A 20,436-nucleotide genomic window follows, 5' to 3' on the forward strand; every position below is an offset into this window, starting at 1 on the left:
TAGAGACTGGACGTAACAAGAGTCTTATGGAGCGATGAATTGTTTGTCAGCAAGTGGATTGGGAGATTTGACTCGAATGAACAAGGAGTCATATAAGACGATAATTTGAGGAAAACGCTTTGATCATTTTTGTTTAACTAGTTTTATTAAAATAATAATTTTTTTCATCTCACTTATCAAGTGGATCTCGATCTTTTGCATTTATCATCCACGAGCATACCTCAGAACTGCTTGGTTGTGTTGTGGATGATGTTTCTTCCGTTTCACGCAGTTGTCTGTCCCTTTGAATGCTTTCTCTCAAAATTTGTTGGATATCCCATGCTGTATGCTCTTGCAATTCTTCATTTTGAATTTTATTTATTTCAAAAACGACTTGCTTCCCAAGCCAATCATATTTCTCTTCCAGTTCGACTTGGAAAAGTTTTGTAGTTTCTTTAATTTGCTGTCGGATTTTTTCAAGGGCATACCTCTTCTGATAAGTAAAAAAAAAATGTTTTAAGGTTTCATATATTTTAAATATATTCTTACAAATGTAGCTATAGATCATTTTAATAAACTAATATAGACGTACTCGATACATCTAACAAATTATAAATACTTACTCTTTGACTCTTTAGATCAGAAGCTTCTATAGTCTCACAAGAATCGTCATTTTCGTCATGATTCCCGTCATGATCCTCGTCATTGTCCTCAAGATATTCTGCTTTTAACTAAAAACAAATAGAAAAATTGAAGAAATTCAGTTTAGTTTTTTTTTACGAATTGAATTGAATTTTTATGTTTTTGTAAAATTTAAAATTATTTAAAGGATATTAGACGTTGATACCGAGCGAAATATGTAAGCGCAGACATATTAACATACAACCGTTTTGTCTTAACATGCCATTTAACTATTTTATTATATACATTTCTGTATTTATGTCCAGAAAAGCATATTTAATTTACTTATACTTACTTGTTTAGGCTTTGGAACAGTTTCAGGGCTTTCATTTTCAAATAAATTGTGACTCTCATAGAAATCCTGAAAACTATTTTTCTCCAACTAAAAATAAAGAAATAAAAAAAAATGAAAATAAAAGTACATACATACATACATATTTATATAAAAAAAAATGTTAATCGAGAGCCCAAAACAAATTTTGGGGGTGGGAATATAACCAAAGTGACTATTAGAAATAAGGTTAAATTTTGTAAGATAAAGGATTTTACTTACTTTTTTTATCTTAACAGGAGGTTCAGAACTTTCATTTTCAAGTGAATCGTTAATATATTGGTAACTCTGTTTCTCCGACTAGAAAATGAACATAAAAATTAATTAAATAATTTATTCAAAATAATGTTAAGAAATGCAGTTTTTTAAATTGATTTTTAAAGCATCCTAGTCGTAGGATTAACGTATTTAAGCGAGATTAGGGAATGCTCATCATTTTACCCTAGAGTCATGCTTCGGAAGTACTGTCAAATACAGAGATTCTTTCTTCAGCCGCACTACACGAATGTGGAACACGTTACCCGCCTCTGTTTTCCCATCCCATTTCAAAACTCAGAACTTCAAAACTAATGTTCATCGGTGTTTCTTTTCAAACCCCTAACTATTTTCTTATGCTCGTACTGTGTTCACCATACCCTTTAAGTGCGCGCTTATTATAAAAAAAAGTAATTAAATTACATAAATCTATAGAAACTTGTGTTTGAGAAGTAGTTTTTCTACAGATCTAGCAACCCTGATCCAACCCGACTTGACTTGCTGAACTAATAAGTTGAACGATAGAAAACATTATTTCCTATGGGCTGTATTCCGTACAGTACTTTACTGAGCCCAAAGGAACACAGCCATTATAGACTTTTTGTCTACTGCATTGTAGGCTAGAAGAACAATTATTTGGGGCCCCATGCTTTTGCAGGGCCCCTGAAAAAAAAACTCCAAATAGTCAAAAAGCTGAAATTTCTTCACTCCTTTTGCATCTTAAAGAAGTATAATCTAGTATTCTGATAAATATTCTTTTCAAAAGCTGATAATAATGTTCGTTCCCTTCCTATAAGCAGCACTATGGCTTCAATACTCAAAAACCAAACTGTTACATTTTCTTATTCAATAGAAAAAAATAGAGAATTGTTGAAGTCAATTAATAATTATCTTTAATGTTAATTTATACTTTAACATACTGTGTACTTTACTTATGTTTGTTTAAACTGCGAATGGTTTTATGTATACATATGTATATCAAAACTTGTTTTATAAAATAAAACTTATTATTCTCGATTCAAATCTTTATATTGTTTGTTCATTTTTAATAAAGAATATTTATTCGATACAATTAATCGAATATAAATTCCATAGAAAACAATAAATAGGTTATGGACCTAGTATGCAATATTGATTAATTTGTTTTGATTTGAATTGAATTTTCGTTATTTGTGAACCGAGAGATATATTGGCTGGTGAGACAGATTGGACTAGATGGAAAAGAAAAATTCGAGACTTACTTGACTACCATGAGGGAGTGCAAGATGCAATAGATGGAATTCTGAAGAAGCCAGATCCTTTATTAGCGACAGCGAAAGCAGAAGAAATAAGCCAACATAAAGAAATAAGCTCAGTCACAGAAAAAGTTTATCAGAAAATAATGGATAAAGAGACTGTACATGATGCGTGGAAAGCTTTAAAACTTTCAGATCAAAAAGAAACATAAAGTTCGACCAATACAAAATTATTCAAGAAACAAGAAAGAAGATAAATTTTCAATTTTTGTAAGAAAAGAAGTCATTGGGTTCGAGACTGCAAGAAGTGGTTATCTGAAGGAAAACCACCAAAAGAAATCCAAGCAACATTGTTGATACAAAAAATGCATCCTTAGTGTCTGTTTGCAATAATGCCTATGCAACTGAACTAAATTCAATGGATTGCTGGATGAATAAGGGGCCCCGAATTTTTATCTAGCCCTTTGGATGAGTCGTATGACAATAACAAACATGCAGTGCAATATGAAACTGGGATTTAGCTGCTTCTAAATTTGGATCACGGAGCTTGAAGTCATTTACGAAACATGCCAACAGACTTACAACTATGTTTCGTTGGAAGGTTAATATGAATCAGTTAGCTTTCGCATGAGAAATCAGTGAAGAACTAGACAAGTTTGAATCAGAGTTCTTGCTACCAAAACCCTTATTTCGAAAATTCTGCTAGGTCAATAGAGCAATAGCCTCTTCGTCTTGACACCCTATACATAAGTCTGATGAGACAATACCCATTCTACTCATGTGGGCTCCCATTGAGTTGTGACCTGTAAGGATACCGACCAAAAGGGACAATTTAGGCCTGCTTAGCTTAAGTATGGTTTCAGTTTTGTTCTTATTAGAAAGGATCGGCCACAGATTTCTTGAAACTCGACAGGTTTCAAGAGCTGACCATCTGTCGTCTGCTTTTTTCGTGCTCCATTGGCATAAGCACCCATAAAAAGGTTTGGCACGGATCAAGTGTTGATCCTGTTTTGGCCAGTTCATCTGCCCTTTCATTCCCTTGTGTATCACGATGTCCTGGGACCCATCGAATGGTAACTATGTTCGTTGTGCTTAGGGACCTGAGTGTATTTCGACACTGGTAAACTAGTTTGGACTTCGTGAAAACAGAGGAAATGGCTTTAATTGCAGCCTGGCTGTCTATGAAGTTAAGTGCGGAGAGGATATTAGCTGCTTCGCAAACTGCAAAAACTTCCGCTTGAAAAATACTACAGAAGTCCGGGAGTTTCAATGATCTGTTTATGGGAGGGTTATCTGAAAAAATGCCTGACCCTACACCTAGGTCTGTTTTAGACCCGTCAGTGAAAACCAAGACATGATCTGCAATAATGAAGCTGTTTGTCTCCCAGAGTTCCCTTATTGGGAAGTCTGTCAGCGATATTGGGTTAAAATCATTATAATATGGAAGAGTATAGTCGTTTTGAATGTTACTTTCAACAAAGTTCATTATTGTTTTATAGTCTAAGAGCCGGGAGCAGATTTGTTGCGTGAGAGGTAACCGATTCATATGAATGTCAGAGGTAGTCTGGGTCATGGTGATGACGAATACCTTAGTCTGTCTGCATTTATTGGGGGCGTTGTCGAGAAAAAGAGCATCAAAAGTACCATTTTTCTGAAAATCGATTTAGTGAGGGGTAGCACTTAAAATTTATAGATAACAAACTCCACATACTCCCTGATGACAAAAATACCCATGGCAGACATTTTAAGTGGGGCCAAACCCCCGGCAGACGCTCCTGAAAATGCAGTTTTTCTGAAAATTGATTTATCTTACTTTTTCACATAACTCGCGTATTATTGGACCTAGCAGAAAAAAATGTATAGCAATCTTGAAGATAATTTAATCTCCTACAGAATATGTTAAATTTTTTTTTCGATTAAACCTTCGGTTTAAGAGTTAGGGTGGTTTTTTGAAACACGTCAAAGGGTGATTTTCTTACTTTCGTCATATCTCTTTTATTTGAGCTTTTTTAAAAATTAAAAGTTGTAGATCTTTTTATAACCTTCAGTTATTACATTAACGGTTTTTCGATTTGACAGACCGTTTTCGATCTGTAGGAAAAAAACTTCAAAAAGATTGCAATTTTTTATACAGGGTGTCCCAAAAGTAATGGATCAAACGAAATATGCTGGGGAGCTTAAGGGCTGTCAGAATTTGGTAACTTGCAGAGTTGTAAAAGATTGCAATTTTTTTTGAATGCAATCTTTAATGACTGACTTCAACCACTGCAAATAGAATATGAAATCTAGTTTTGTAATTGTGTACGAAATCTGTGCGTATAAAAAAAATAAAACAACAACAAATGTTCAAACAAATGTCAAACAGAGGAGTGTGTGTGAAAGTGCGTGTGTTTGTATGCGTGAATCTTGATAAAAATCCAGATTCAGATTTCTGATTCTCAGATTCATTTTTTTTGAATCTCAAGACGCAAATAGATCATGAAATCTGAGATTTTTCTACTATTTCCCCTCTTCACCCCCCCTTTCAGCTGTCAGATTCACAAATCTCATTCTGAGATTCGTCAATAGAAAACGACATAAATTTGTGTTGTGTCTGCTGTTTTCGGAACATTCAATATACAGTGCTGCCAAAATTTCAGGTTAAGCCCCGAGGCGTTTTTTTGGCATGTTAAGACCGGTGGTAATAAAAAACACACCTATTGTCTGTGAAGAAGTAAGGAGTGTTAATAAAACAAAGTTTTCAGTCCAGGTAAACAATTTTATTTTTTAACAGAATGAACTTATTATATTTTTTAACTAAAAAAAAAAAAAACAACTAAAAAACCTTTATGCATAAATACATAGAAAAACAGACAAAAACAAACAAAACAAATTCTTTACATTAAATTAACCGAATATAATATTAGTCAAAATATAAAGTTATTCAATAAAAAAGTAGCAAAATCACAGTTAGTTGTTTTTAAGAAAAACACTGCACTAACGATCGTGTGTCATTCTGATCTTTAAAAATGAACAGTTTATGTTGAAAAAAAAAAAACCAAAAAATTCTAATATTTTAATTACACTGGTCAACAAGGTTTTTGCCACAAGAACCAAAATATACTTTTCAAGAGGTTTTTTTTTTTGTTGTTGTTCAGCACAGTTAATTTAATATAATGAATTTGTTTTGTTTGTTTTTCCTATGACTATAATGTATGAGGGTTTTTTAGTTGTGGTTTTTAAGTAAAAAAATATATTAAGTTTTTTTGGGTTAAATAATAAATAAAATTGTTTACCTAGACTCAAAACTTTGTTTTATTTACCCTCCTTACTTCTGCATAGACAATGATACTAATTCTTAAAACAACTATCAAATTCATTATTGAAATAAAAAAAAATGTTAAAAATTTTGTGAAATCCATACGTTTGTTATGGGTGTGGCAAAAGAATGCAAAAAGAATGCAAATGAATGCAAAGACTGCCAAGGAATGGAAAGATTGCAAAAAGAATGCAAAGACTGCATGCAGTCCCAAAAGGCTGCAATCATTTGAATGAAGTCAATTGATTGGAAAAAAAAAGATTGCAATCATTTCATGGAAAATGATTGGTGATTGCAAAATTTGAAGTCTAACTCTCAAGTGTAAGTCAATGAATGCAATCTTTTGTTGGAATTGTGTAACTGAATGTCAAAGACTGCATTCACAAAAGATTGCATTCTTTTACAAGCCTGGTAACTTGTTCATCCCAAATCCTTACGGTTTTCGAATTAATGCAATTCTTGTGGAATTTCGAAAAATCCCTACTTTGCAACAGTATTTTGCTTCCTGCGATTATTATTGATTTTTGGTTTTTAAAATTCTTTTACAAAAACATTGCCAAATAATTAGGAACAATTAAATAATCAAAATATTTTGTATTCCATATACCTACCATTTCGCTGCAAGTTAACTAACAGTTTCAAGTTTTATAAAAAATCAATTTCTAACTTTTATTTCAGAGAAACACCGCAAACAAAATTTGTACAGTGTGAGAATGGTTTATTATTTTAAAAAGTTTCCCTGTTATTGTAGTTTTCAAAAAAGTATAAAAGTTTCCAAAGTTGCAGTTAGATCACAAAATATTACAATTACAGGGTTTTTCAGAGGAAAAAATACAAACAAAAATAGAGGCTTTTGTTCAAAGAAAAATAAACAAGTAAAACCTGAACTATATATAGACCGAGAGCCGGCAGCATATTTTGGCAGTTTTGGTATAACCGAAATTCGAGTGTGTAGTGTGTACATATCTAGATATGCACCACGGAAAAAGTCTGGCAGTGATCTTTTTCAGCTTTCCCTCTGCCAGACGCATCCAAAGTGCAGTCAAAAATCAACTTTTGGCGTCTGGCAGAGGGTAGGCTGTAACATAACTGGCTTAAACTTACATTTTCCAAATCAGGAAAAGGCAGAGAAAGTTAATATTTGGCCATCATATGGTTACTCTAAACAAAAAAATATTATTTCAATTTTATAAGAAAAAAACAGAAACTAGAGGCCAATTTCTTCACATGAGTACTAGCCCAGCTTAGTACCCGGTCTAGCTAGGACCGGTACTAGCACTGGTACTCGGTCCTAACGAAAAGTTAGTACCTGAGTATTTCTTCACATTTATAGGACCTGATCTAAGTTCACAACGCAGTCCTAAGAATTAATTCGTATAAAACTGGTCTAACTGTCATTTTGATAATATTTTGAAGTTTTAAATAGATTATTTTGATAATTCAGCAAATCAAACAAAACAAAATAGACAAAAAACGTTTACATTTAGTGAAATCACCATTTAAAAAATAATTAAAAAAAATATAATGACGCTTAAGAAGACCTAAGAAGAAAAAATGAAAATAAAAAAAGTTAAAATTCAAGTTTTATCAAGAAGTGTCACCATCAAAAATGGGATGTCATGTCTATTTACTACGAAAGTCGCCTGCCGGAAGAAGAATCAATTTAAGTTAGGAAATAAAAAAAATAGTTTCCGTATTAGACGTTTGTACCTATATATTTCAATAAAAATAACAGTTTTTAAAAGTGCAGTCTTTTTTTGTGTGATTATGCCTCAATGAAATCATCGGTGCGAGTCGCGTTATTAACTTGAAAAAGTAAAAGGCGCCGACTTTTTGTTAAAGAAGTCTACCCACAACATTTTTAATTGCGGGACAGATGTCGTTTACCAATTCTGCATCAAAAATTAAATACATTTTCTTCAACAAAAAAAATTACAAAATGCACAATTTCGAGAAAAAATAAAATCAGAATAAAAATCAATAAAAGCAAAAAGTATCTATTTAAAAAGACACCAAATCTCAAAACTGCTAATTAAATTTAGGAATAAATGCAAAAAATCCAACCAAATCAAGTATTATCGTCGCTAGACTGTCGATTTTTAGGTTCTAACTTTTAGGACGTCCTAAGCAAAAATCGGTACCAATTTGACAGTACTAGGGCTTAGAACTTGTGTGAAGAAATCACTTGGTACCGATTTGAGTACTAACGATTGGTATAATAACCAGGTACTAGCAGATTTTGAGGAGCTAGCTAGTACCAAGTCCTAACTAGTACTCGGTCCTAAATTGACAGTTTTAGGGCTTAGTACTTGAGTGAAGAAATGAGTTGATACCGATTGATACTAGCGCTAGGACTCTGTGAAGAAATCGGCCGTAGGTGTTTTTTGTATGGAAAAACCTGTTTGGGAAACCTTTAAGGGCGTCTGGCAGAGAGAAGGCTGAAAAATATCTGGCTTAAACTTATATTTTCTAAACCAGGAATAGACATAGAATTTTAATTTGTTACCATCATACGGTTATACCTAACAGAAAATAAGTAATTAGGTTTTTTATTAGAAAAATGCACTTAAAAATGCTTCAAAGCGGTCTGGCGGGTCGTAAGCTGAAAAAAAACTTCTGGTACCCACATGTTTGAAATCAGGGGATTTTTTATGATTTTTTGGTGTATCATTTATTCGGTTAATACCTAGCAAAACGCCAAAAGTTGATTTTTGACTGCACTTTGGATGCGTCTGGCAGAGGGAACGCTGAAAAATAGCTTACTAAAAATTATGTTTTCTAGACCTGGAATAGACATAGAATATTAATTTGTTACCATCATACGGTTATACCTAACAGAAAATAAGTAATTAGGTTTTTTATTAGAAAAATGCACTTAAAAATGCTTTAAAGCGGTCTGGCGGGGGGAAAGCTGAAAAAGAAACTTGCGGTACCCACAGTTTCGAAATCAGGGGATTTTTTATGATTTTTTTGGTGTATCATTTATTCGGTTATACCAAAACGCCAAAAGTTGATTTTTTGCTGCACTTTGGATGCGTCTGGCAAGGGAAAGCTGAAAAAGATCACTGCCAGACTTTTCCGTTGACATACTGTGGTGCATATCTAGATAAATGAGCACACTCGAATTTCGGTTATATCAAAACTGCCAAAATATGCTGCCGGCTCTTAGACTAATAGAAACACAAAGTTAAAAAAAGAAATAAGTACAAAATTTTTCAAATAATTAAAATTTTTAAATGTCACATCAATGAATTTGTTTTTTTTTTTTGTACTTTTGTTTACTTTTCATACTTTTTTTCACTTGGTGTTTCGATGTAGGTAGTTCTAGCTTAACAGCTCGAGAAAATGTGTTCATTTTTGGTTGTTTTTTTTACAACTAAACCAAATCAAGCTTACCTTATTCATTCTTGAGCCTGGTGCTCTTCGAGTTGTGCAATGCTTTTCCAAAAAGTGCAATTGGTCATAGCACCAAAAGTTTGTTTTGTATTCCTCTGCCTCTGGGTCATTTTCCGAAATTTCGATTCTTCTCAGTTCCTTGACATACTGAGTACGAAGTGTTTTTATTTTCATTCTAATATATGCAAGGCTAATTCCATTATTTATCTTCTTGAGAGCCATGTAAATTTCATTATAAGATCTCTCTCGTTTCTGTCGGTGAATGTAGTCGGGATGCCCCATATCATATAAATTAGGATGTGATTGGTATTCGTTAATTAATTTTTCTAGCAAACTACGAGACCATTTGAATTTGCATGAACTCATGTTTTTTATGGAAATTCTTTTATTTATTTAAAAAAAAAAAATAAATAAAATTACAAAATTTAAAAAAAACACTTGTTTTTTTGATTAAAAGTTTTTGACATACACAACAAAAATATGAAACAAGCGCATTAAAATGTATCATGCATAAAAGTTATGGATAAAATAGAAAAGAAGTCGAAAAGGAATTGAAAAATCGCTTCATGTCACCTTTCCATACCATGGATGAAATTGTTAGTACAATTGTATTGTTTCGATATATTCAATACAAAATTAAAAATCGATATTTCACAAGGTTAGGGCCTGCGGTACGCTGTTCGAGATAAATTTTAGCGAAGATAAAATTCCCATACAAATTATAGAAAATTTGTATGGAATTTATTTTAGCTCGGTTAAAATTTTTCTATAATTTGTATGGAAGCTAAAATTTGTCTCGAACTGAGTAACAGGCTGAAATAAAAAACTACAGCCGTATTTATAAACTCATCATAGACAGTGCATAGCATTATGTACTCTCTATTATGTTTAAAAAAAAAATTGTTATTTATAAAATTTATACAACGTTTCATAGAGGTTGCATAAGCTAAAGCCTGGTACGCTGTTCGCGCTAAATTTTAGCCGAGATAAAATTCCCATACAAGTTATCGATAATTTGTATGGGATCCATTTTAGCTCAGATAAAATTTTTCGATAATTTGTATGGGAGCTAAAGTTTAGCGCGAGCTGCGTACCAGGCTTTAGAGCTGTTTAGTGAAATCTAATAAATAAGACTGCTACTATTTTGCAGCTGTAAATGAATTACTTCCAATCACTTTTTTACTAGCAAAATTTAATTCTTTTGAGTTTATTTGAACATTTAATTTAATTAAAAATACCGTTTAAATTTTAAATAAACTAAAGAAAAATCTAAAATTTTCAAAAGAGGAAAAATATCCAAAAACAAAATGTACCTTTTTTGAAAACTTTTAATTTTCCCTTGGTTAATTCTTAAACTTAAACAGCTATCAAACCCAAACTTTTCCATCAATTAGCGGGACGACATTCTATCATATCATTTTATCTTTGTTGGAGAAAAAGTGAAACTAAAATAAGAGAGGCTTCAAATAACCAATTTTAAGGTATTACTACAACGGCCACTTTTTGCAAAAAGTCAAAAAGTGAAAATTTTCAAACTCATTTTGTGACAGTTTTTCTGACCACAAAATTTGAAATAATGATCCAGAAAGATTATTTTTTGGACTAAAAATCAATTTTTGTAGTTTTTTTTTCAAAAACAAACAGCTCTAGAATAAAATAAAAAAAATTTACTTTTGTAAATTTTTCACTTTTTCACTTTTTAGGTCATTGTAGTTAAGTCTTTACTTTATAAATAATGCACAAAAAAGTGGGTTAGTGAAAAAAAAAACATTTAACTTAAAAGGTAAATATGCAATGCAGGTTTCAAACACAAACTCCTGATCCCATCAGCGACTAAATTGGAAAAAACTTTAAAATTGAGGGATTTTTGGATGACTTTTTCAGATTGAAATTGCTTTAAAACCGAATACGGACGTCTTAGGGTGAGATTTGTTTTTTGAAAACTATTGCTGAGACTTAACACTATCTAACGAACACTATCCGCTAACAGAGGCAAACAGAGGAAGTACTTAAAACCTTATGTGAATTAAAAAAGTCACTAAAATTGAATGTTCTTTTGTCAAAAAAAATCCTATTCAATTCTTTTTCGCTAAAATAATGTACCATATTGTTTGTCAATTTATTTTAAGCCTATTTATAAAAAAAAATTGGTTCAAACCTTGAAATTTTAAGGTAAATGGACCATTTTGAAACTACTTGTATTTTTATCAGTTTTCACTATAGCCTGGTACGCTGCTCGCGCTAAATTTTAGCTCCCATACAAATTATCGAAAATTTTTAGCCGAGATAAAATGGATCCCATACAAGTTATCGATAACTTGTATGGGAATTTTATCTCAGCTAAAATTTAGCGCGAGCAGCGTACCAGGCTTATATTTCAACTTTGAGCGATAAAATCTCAGGCTACCAGGCCTAAAGCCTGGTACGCAGATCGCACTAAATTTAAGCTTCCATACAAATTATCGAAATAATTTATTCGAGCTAAAACGTATCCCATACAAATTATCGATAACTTGTATGGGAATTTTATCTCGGCTTAAATTTATCTCGATCTGCGTACCAGGCTTAAGCAGTAGATACAAATATTCCTAAAAGAACGCAGATTTCAATAAGATTATTTTGTTGAAAATAAAAATAATAATAACGAGATTAAAATTTATTATCCACGGATGGTCACTCTGATAGTACTAAAAACACCCCGTTTTACTTTACATCAGGGATGAGAATGCTAAGCCCGAAAAGTGAAACATACTGCCCAAAAAAACGAAGTAGATTTGCAAAATATGTAGCAGATAATGAAAAAAAAAATATACATATAAAACAAAGGAGAATGCCCAAAAATAAATATATTAAAAAAAAAAAAACCCAGCACCGATTTAAATGAGACCTGCATGGCTTGAAAGCGCATCACTCGTAAATAACAAATATGATTTTTTTTTCTCAAAAAGCCATCCCCGTGATTGCTATAATGATTTTTAATTTCAAATTATAAAGTGTTTTTTATTACAAAATTATTTTCATTGACTTGGTCTTAGTTCCATGAGCAAAGATGTGCCATCTGCCATATAATAACCTAAGATTGTTTTTTAAAAGCCGATGTCTGATTTATTTTATGCAAAATGCATAACCGGACCCACAGCCATTATGTGGATCTGGGCGGTGACATAAAATAATTAATATCTTGGATGGGTCTTTGATTTGGATGTATATGATGTGAAATTCTTGCAGTCCCTAAAGAGCACTAACAATGCATTTTTTTTTAACAAAAAATGAAACAAGATGACACATCTTAAATGAAATTTTGTTCGTTAGAAAAAATTTTTTAAACGAAGTAGAAATAGGTTGCTACGTAGCAGATACATCAAAATAAATTAATGAAGTAGATCTGCTACATATGAAGTAAATACTCATCTCTGCTTTACATCGTTTCTCGATTCTCGATATCTGTCAAGCTGCTATTTTCGTATGTGTGATGCATGCGTTATTGCTACTCTGTACCCTAATAAGATTGTGAATGTGAATAGCTGAATAGTCATCGATATTGAATCCCGCCAAGCTAAGTCGCAGTCTGTATTTTAATTGTTATTAATTCAATTGATAAAATATCACGATTAATAAAATATTAAAGAAACAACTATAATAAAGTAATAAAACCAAATATTTTGTTCGAACTTTTCAATTTGTACTAGTATAGTCTGTGATTCTAAAGTAGCAAATAGTAAAACGCTGGTTTATGTAAATCAAGAAAAAAATATCTGTGATTCTCTGCTTTTTTTTCTGAACATCAAATACTTGTGCAATTTTACATACAAAACAATTTTTGATTACGAATTCGTGATTAGTATTTCTTTTATTTGATTCAACTTACGTTTCTTTTGTAGATTGCTCGTAGGTCGTAGGTACACATCTATTTTAATATTGTACATATATGAAAATGGGTAGGTAGGTAAAATTAACTAAGCAAATGTTTTTTTTTCCATTTCCATTGTGTGTTGATCTCAAAGAAATTCCCAGATAGTGTTTTTTGTTTGGTATTTTAACCGAAGTGAAATATAAAGCAGGGTTGCCAGTTGAGCAGCGATATTAATTTGATTGAGGAGCAGATTGTAATACAACATAATAGTGGAGTAACTAAAGATCAAAAATTGGCAATATTAGGGAACCCGGCCGAACAGCTTAGATTTTGATGATTTTTTTTTTCCTTTTTTTTCAAACGTCGGTAATTAAAAATACTTTAAAGTCTATAGATTAAAAATTGCCGGTGTTGCCGTTTTGATTTTTTAAATTTAATTGAAGATTTTTGTGAACAAAAACAAATTTTTTCAAAAATTTTTCTTAAATTTAATAAAATAATTGATGCTAAAAGATTGTCTAGGAAATTCAAGGAAAAAAAATATATGGGAATAAGGGACAATCTTCCATAATTCAAGCGATAGATGCAATTTTCTTATTAATTGACTTCAAACAAAAAAAAAATATTTGAACACAACGGCAACACCTACAATTTTCAAATATACATTTTTTAAAAGCTAGAAGCTTAGTCATATATGTAAAATTAAAATTAAGTTAATTGAATGAACGGCTTTTGAAAGAATGGTAATTGAACTCAGATTTTTGAAAAAAAAAATTATTGAAAAAATTTTAACATGTCGTTTTTTAAACTTGGTCGTAATATAAAATGCATTTACATATTTTCAAACTTTTTTGGCCGCATTTATTATGATTTCAAATTATAAAAGGAAATGTCAATATGTATTACGGTTTATGAAAAAAATTAAAAAGTATTTCATTTTCGAAGAACTTTTTTTAATAAAAGTTTTGAAAAAAAATGTAACTTATTTTTTTTTTTAAAGTTCAACATCTAAACATAAAATTATTTTTTATTCATTTAATAACTCTTATTGTTGAAAGCAAAAATTTAAAGTTCTTATTTACCACAGTCTTTGAGAAAATTAATTATTTCAATGCAAAAATTCAGTTTTAATAAAAAAAAAAACCATTGAAATTGAAGTAATTTTTCATTTTTTTTTCAAAAGTGTGATATATTTTACCTTTTTTGCTTCGAAATTCAACTGATAATATTTATGGGCAAAAATTTTTTTTAAATAAATTCATATTTTATTAGAAAAAGTTTGGAAAAAAAGTCATTTTAAATTTTTCTAATAACATTTTTTTTTTTAATTCTGAGTTTGAGGACCATTTTTCCAAAAAGTCTTGATTAAATTTAGTGGATTTAAATTTAAGAGATAAGAATGAGCTTCTGGCTTTTTAAAAATGTATTTTAAAATATTGTTGGTGTTGCCGTTGTTTTCAAAATATTTTTTTTGTTTGAGGTCAGAATGTTAGAAAATTGCATTTATCGCTTAAACGATGGAAGATTGTCCCTTACTGCCTTTTATATATTTTCCTTAAATTACTTAGAGAATCTTTTGCTATCATTTGTTTTATGAAATTTAAGCAAAAAAATGGTGTTTGTTAAAAAAAAATTAATTTTAATTTAAAAAAACAATACGGCAACACCGGCAATTTTTAATCTATAGACTTTAAAGTATTTTTAATTACCTACGTTTGAAAAAAAAAATCCTCAAAATCAGAGCTGTTCGGCCGGGTTCCCTAATAATTTGCTTTAGTTACTCTATTATAACGATAGCTGTTATTTTAATCAATACAAGCAAAACTGTGTTTTCTAAGTGTTCATACATTTTCTGTAGAAAGAGGCTACTTCAAAAGTAAAAGTTAGATAAGAATTGAAGATTTTGCATCAAAAGGGACATAACTCCATTTTTTAAAATAAAGCAGATCCAAACTTTGAAAAATCAAAGTAATTACTAATATTTTTTATTTAACCTAAAACTTTATTAAAAATATGTGAAAAGATGCAATATTTTTGTTATTCAAGTTTTAGGTGCAATATAAAATAGTAGTAATAACTGCGATTTTATTAAAGTTTAGATCTGCCTAAATTAAAAAAAATGGAGCTGCATCAATTTTGATGCAAGGTCTTCAATTTAGAAGACCCAATAGGTATAAATTAAAAATAAAAATAGGTAAAGCAACAAATTATCTATAGGTATATTACTTAATTTTTTAAAATTTTTATAGGCATATCGTTGGTATAAAAGCAGAAAGCGATCAGTAATGAATTTCTTTCTCATACGATAAAAAAACCAAAAGAAATATTTATTTATTTATTTTTTTTACCAATGAAGATTAGTTTAAAAACTGTGATTTGAAATTAAAAAAAAACGAAGTTTAAAATGGATAACTCGAATAGGAGAAGAACAAGTTTGCTTTGGAATTGGTTCACACGTGTTGACTTGACATATGCCAAATGCAATTTTTGTGGAAATAAATTTTCGTACAAAACATCAATTTCAAACTTAAAAAATCACATCCTAGTTAAACATCCTGATTTAAAAACAACAGAAGTTGAGTCAAAAAGATCACCTAAAAGTAATTTGGTAAGTTTAAAAGTAATTGAAAAATTAATTTACTTACAAAGACTGAAAATGTACCAAATATGTACCTATAATGACTTTGATAAGGCTTTTAATTTATAAGTCGGTACATATTTATTTATTTTGTGAACTTGAATTGTTTTTTTTTTTTTTTATTATTTCTGTTTGAAAATACCTGCTATGATGTGAAGAAAGAAATTTTAAAACTACAAAAATGAATCTTTTTTCAAAAAAAAATTGAAAATTCAAAAATTAATTTTTTGAGAATTTTAATTTTTAGAAAGTCAGAAATTAAATAAAACGGTTCTATGAGATCTACCTACCATAGTAAATGATTTTTTTGGGTCAAAAGATAGAATTTGTTAAAAAAGTAACACTTGATATTTTTTTAAAATCAAAATTAGCAGATCCGTTTTCGAATAAAATTGCATAATTCGAAGTGTCCTCTGCGTGAACTCGGCTTATTTTGTTTGTTATACCAAAAGTATTGAAAAGTGACCAGTGTGACCGTTTTAAACAAAATATAAGTTAAAAATTACCTATTTGTTGCTTTCTGCTTTAAAATCACTGATATGCATTAACGATAAACCAAATACATGAATAGAATGCGATTTGAAGTAATGTTTTTAGGTTTAGATTGCTGTTATAAATAAGATGGATTAAGATTTACCAATGCCCATCAGTGTTGCCAGAATACTTTAGAGGCAAGGAGCCGATTTTGAGAAATCTTGGAGTCAAAAATAGCCGCTTTCAAAAATTAGTTGTCTCTGTTCACATCTCTGGTGAATTTTTGTTGTAAAATGCTTGGATTTTAAAGTAGCCATAAATCGACAGGTTCAAAATGAAAAGAGCCAAATTCCGATAAATCGGAAATCAAAATTTTAAGGAGCGAGTGAAATGTTCAAGGAGCCTATTTGGCGATAAATAGCCGGCTCTGGCAACACTGATGCCCATAGTGAGGGTTTATTTTTGTTGAATTATCTAATTATATGTACAAAAAATTTGATTTTCGAATATTCGAATATTGTGGTTTTAGTTTTTATATTTCGAAAACTAGATAAACATTTGAGTTAAGTTTTTTTGAAAAACAAGGGTTTTTCATTACGCCATTAAAACAAAATTAATTTAAGTTGAAAATTGCTGCCGTAATATCCAGACATTAAAACAAAATGTACGCATATTTTTCTAGTTAATAAGGTGTTCAAACAGCAGCGATGATTTAATCAATTTATCATATTAAAACTTATTACAAATCAAGTAATAAAATGAGTGATCCAAACAAAAGAAAGACCAGTTTAATCTGGGATTATTTTACAATTCTTGACCAGACGTTTGCTAGGTGTGATATTTGTGAAAATAAATTTTCATACAAAACGTCAATTTCAAACCTTAAACGTCATATCCAAAATAAACATCCTGCTTTCCATATCAAAGGAGCTAAGCTATCAAAACCATCTAAATTTAAATCGGTAAGTTAAAAAATTTTAATAATTTATTAAATAATTAATTTATTATTTTAAGAAATTATTTTATATTGTTTGCCGTTGAATTATGTTTTGTGTTAAAATTAAAACTTAATAGCACTAGGTACTTGAGGGTTGAGAGAATGATCACACTGGTTATTTTTGAATACTTGGAATCTGACAATGGATTTGTTTAGGTTATATCACTATTTAACCCTTAACTATAGTGGTGAAATTTTGTGACGTATCTATAGTGGTGGGTCCAGTGGACCCAGGTGTTTTGAAATGATAAAATAAAATACAAAATTGCATTTTTTTATAAATTTTTTGATTGAGCATTAAAAGATAACAATTTTAGAAGAAGTAAAAAAAAAAAAAGAGAAAATTCATTTTCAAAATAAAATTTGCACTTTAAAATTCAGTCTTAAAAATCTTATTAACTTTTTAAAAGTAGATGTGGGTCCCCTGGACCCACCACTATAATTAAGGGTACCTAACTGAATTTAAAAATTTTTGATTTTATCCCAAAGGACTAGTAAAATTTTAACGAAATATACAAAAACTTTAAATCAAAAACCTTTTTTTTTTTTTAAATACATTCTTAACAAAAAAAAATTTTTCTTTTTCCATGTTATGCAAACAAAATTGTATACATACAATAGGTGTGTTTTTTATTACCACCGGTCTTAACTCGACAAAAAAACGCCTCGGGGCTTAACCTGAAATCTTGGCAGCACTGTATATTGAATGTTCCGAAAACAGCAGACACAACAAAAATTTAGAGTTGTCATACTTTTCGCTTTCGTCATTTTCTTGTATTTTTCATGTATGTTTTACAAAAATATACAAAATTGTATGCTAGCAAAACTATTTTAATACATTTTGTTCTTTCAAACGTGAGTTTTCACGTTTTTAAACAAATTCTAAACAATTTATGAAAAAATTAGTTTGGTAGCACAGATTTAAAACTGTTCAAAAAGTTAAGCCCAACTAAGCCCAAGGGGCTAAGGTGTTGTTGTATTGTTGTATTTAACATGTAAATTGCTTAGCCCAGACTGCGTTTTTTTTTGTCTAGTTAAGACCGGTTGTAATAAAAAACACACCTAATGTTTGAATTTTAAGTCACTCCCCTAACGGAGGCAAATAGATCCCATTTCTAATACCCACTTTTCGTCTCGCGTCGAGTCTACCCATGCAATCTTACTGTTTGCTTTAGACTTTTTCATAGTTTCTGAAATATAAAATAGTGGTAACCTTACTTAGTATTCAATTTAATTAAGGCAACCCTGTGCCAATGTTTTTAAATAACATTTCCTACGTTTGTGAGAATCATTTAAATTAAAAGTCGATAGGTAAGAGTAAAAATATTAAATTCTTAACACATGGCGATCCTGTTTTGGGGTTAAAATTTCGTGATAAAATATGTATAGTCTTTGGAAAAGAGGGCCTCAAGAGGACACCAAAATCAATTTCATGCAACTTCATGTATCCTATAAGGCTATAACCAGAAAACAAGTAAGACTATTCCAACCATACCTCATTTGTTAAATAATGATTTGTAGTTTAGAAGCTATGATACCACAGATGAACATACAACAATGGCCTTACCTTACCATTGTCAGGTAATTACTCTTAAGTTCAAATTAAAGTACATACTTCAAAGAAAATCAGATAGTGTGAGCTCTAATGGCGTTTTTAATTCACAATCCGGAATTGTTCTTCGATTCGGAATCCCAATTGAACAGTTTTTTTTTTTTTATTCCGAAGAATCTGATGTTTGGTGTGAATGTATTGTTTGAGTTTAACATGTTTCACATATATGTTTATTAGCGCCAAATTTCATTTGTATTTGTGCTGCAAACATTTTGTACTGCTGACATTTAAATCTATGAATGTGTGAGTGATTCTGCTTCTGATTCTGTTTTTAAAACCAGAAGAGAAATCCTCTTTTTCAGAATCAGAACTGTCAGTTTTGCCCAATTGAACGAATTCATATTGCTTTTTTTTGCTTCCAGATTGCCAATTAAAAACGCCATAAGCCTTGTATACCATTTATTTTTTCAAAATTCTGTCCATTGTTCTTTATGACATCCGTTGAAGTTCTTTCACTAACGACAGCTAAAACATATGTAAGATGAACCAAAGGGCATTTTTTTATATTTGCATTTTTAAATTCTGCTCTACTTGATACGGAAACAAAAATATTTAATTTTTGCTATAGTATAATGATATTAACTTCGAAATTTGAAATTTTATATTGAACAAAATTGATGAGTAACTGTAAAGTTAGCTTTAAATTAGTTTTTAAACTTATCAATAACACTGCTTTTGGTTTATGATTAGCTCTCTCAAAAAAGGGAAGCCTTTTAATAGTGATTTAGATTGGATACACTGCATCTATCCATTACAAAATAAAATGCACGACTGGGTCGCACGTACTTGCTCTTGTAGTTCAAAGTATTGATATCTTAAATATATAGTGTAAATTTATGATTTTGTTAAGTTTGGAAAAAAAAAATAAAAAATTAAATTTTTTATTTTTTTTTTCTAAAACTTTTTCAATATTTTTTTTTACATTTCACACTTCAAAATGATATGAAATACATGTCTGTAAATTTTGATTAAAATTGGCTTATGCTTTGATGAAATATACGAACCTTAAAAATATGTCAATATGTCAAAAACCGAAACGCAATATTTCCGTTCCGGCATTTTTTGAGAAAAACTAAAAAAGCAGTTTTGTTAGAATCAATAAGAGTATTATGTGCACCAAATTTAATCAAAATCGTTAAAACCGTTTTCGAGAAAATTGCAATACCTCGAAAACGGTATATGGTAGATATGCGTTAATAAGGAGATATTAAAAAAATATAAAAAACGGACCTAGGAAATTACCCAAAAAGCATCTATATCTACCAAGTTTCAAGCAAATCCATCCATCCGTTTAGACCTTAGCTCGATGTACAGATGGACGCAGAGACCGACGGACGGCCGGCATGACGAAAACCACTTTTTTGATCTTCTCGATTTTTTTTTCTACACGAAACCAATACTTGCCCTATAGAGCAAGTAAAAATTGTAGCGCAATTGGTGTCTGGAACTGCTCTTTAAGAAAGTATGGATAGCCACTTAAAACTATTTTTATCCACAAACAATAAATTTCAACAAATATCGCAAATTTAATACAAAAATTAAAAGAAGAAATAAAATAATATTCAACACTTGCGACACAGTTATCCCCTTTATTCTAATTTAACAAAATATGATAGAAATTCCATTTGTATGTGTTGTGTTTGTGATAATAAACCCACACACCAATATCGACCGCTATTTATGTGGA

At 30.3% G+C, this 20,436-nt stretch overlaps 1 protein-coding gene across 2 annotated transcripts; it reads right to left on the reverse strand.

The window, feature by feature from the left end:
- Positions 1-126: 126 nt before the first annotated feature.
- LOC129919312 (uncharacterized) lies at positions 127-13,169 on the reverse strand. 2 transcript variants are annotated; one of them, XM_056000179.1, is made up of 5 exons: positions 13,044-13,169; positions 1,214-1,291; positions 956-1,042; positions 603-710; positions 127-472 (listed from the first exon to the last, which is right to left on the reverse strand). In XM_056000179.1, the coding sequence occupies exons 1-5, from the start codon at positions 13,080-13,082 to the stop codon at positions 170-172; spliced, it is 615 nt and encodes a 204-aa protein (XP_055856154.1). In that variant the 5' UTR covers positions 13,083-13,169; the 3' UTR covers positions 127-169. The 2 variants fall into 2 exon arrangements, with proteins under 2 accessions (XP_055856154.1, XP_055856146.1); XM_056000171.1 differs by lacking the exon at positions 13,044-13,169 and adding an exon at positions 9,176-9,654.
- Positions 13,170-20,436: the final 7,267 nt, after the last annotated feature.

The sequence above is a fragment of the Episyrphus balteatus genome, chromosome 1, assembly GCF_945859705.1.
Source record: "Episyrphus balteatus chromosome 1, idEpiBalt1.1, whole genome shotgun sequence".
In the NCBI taxonomy this organism is placed as follows: domain Eukaryota; kingdom Metazoa; phylum Arthropoda; class Insecta; order Diptera; family Syrphidae; genus Episyrphus; species Episyrphus balteatus.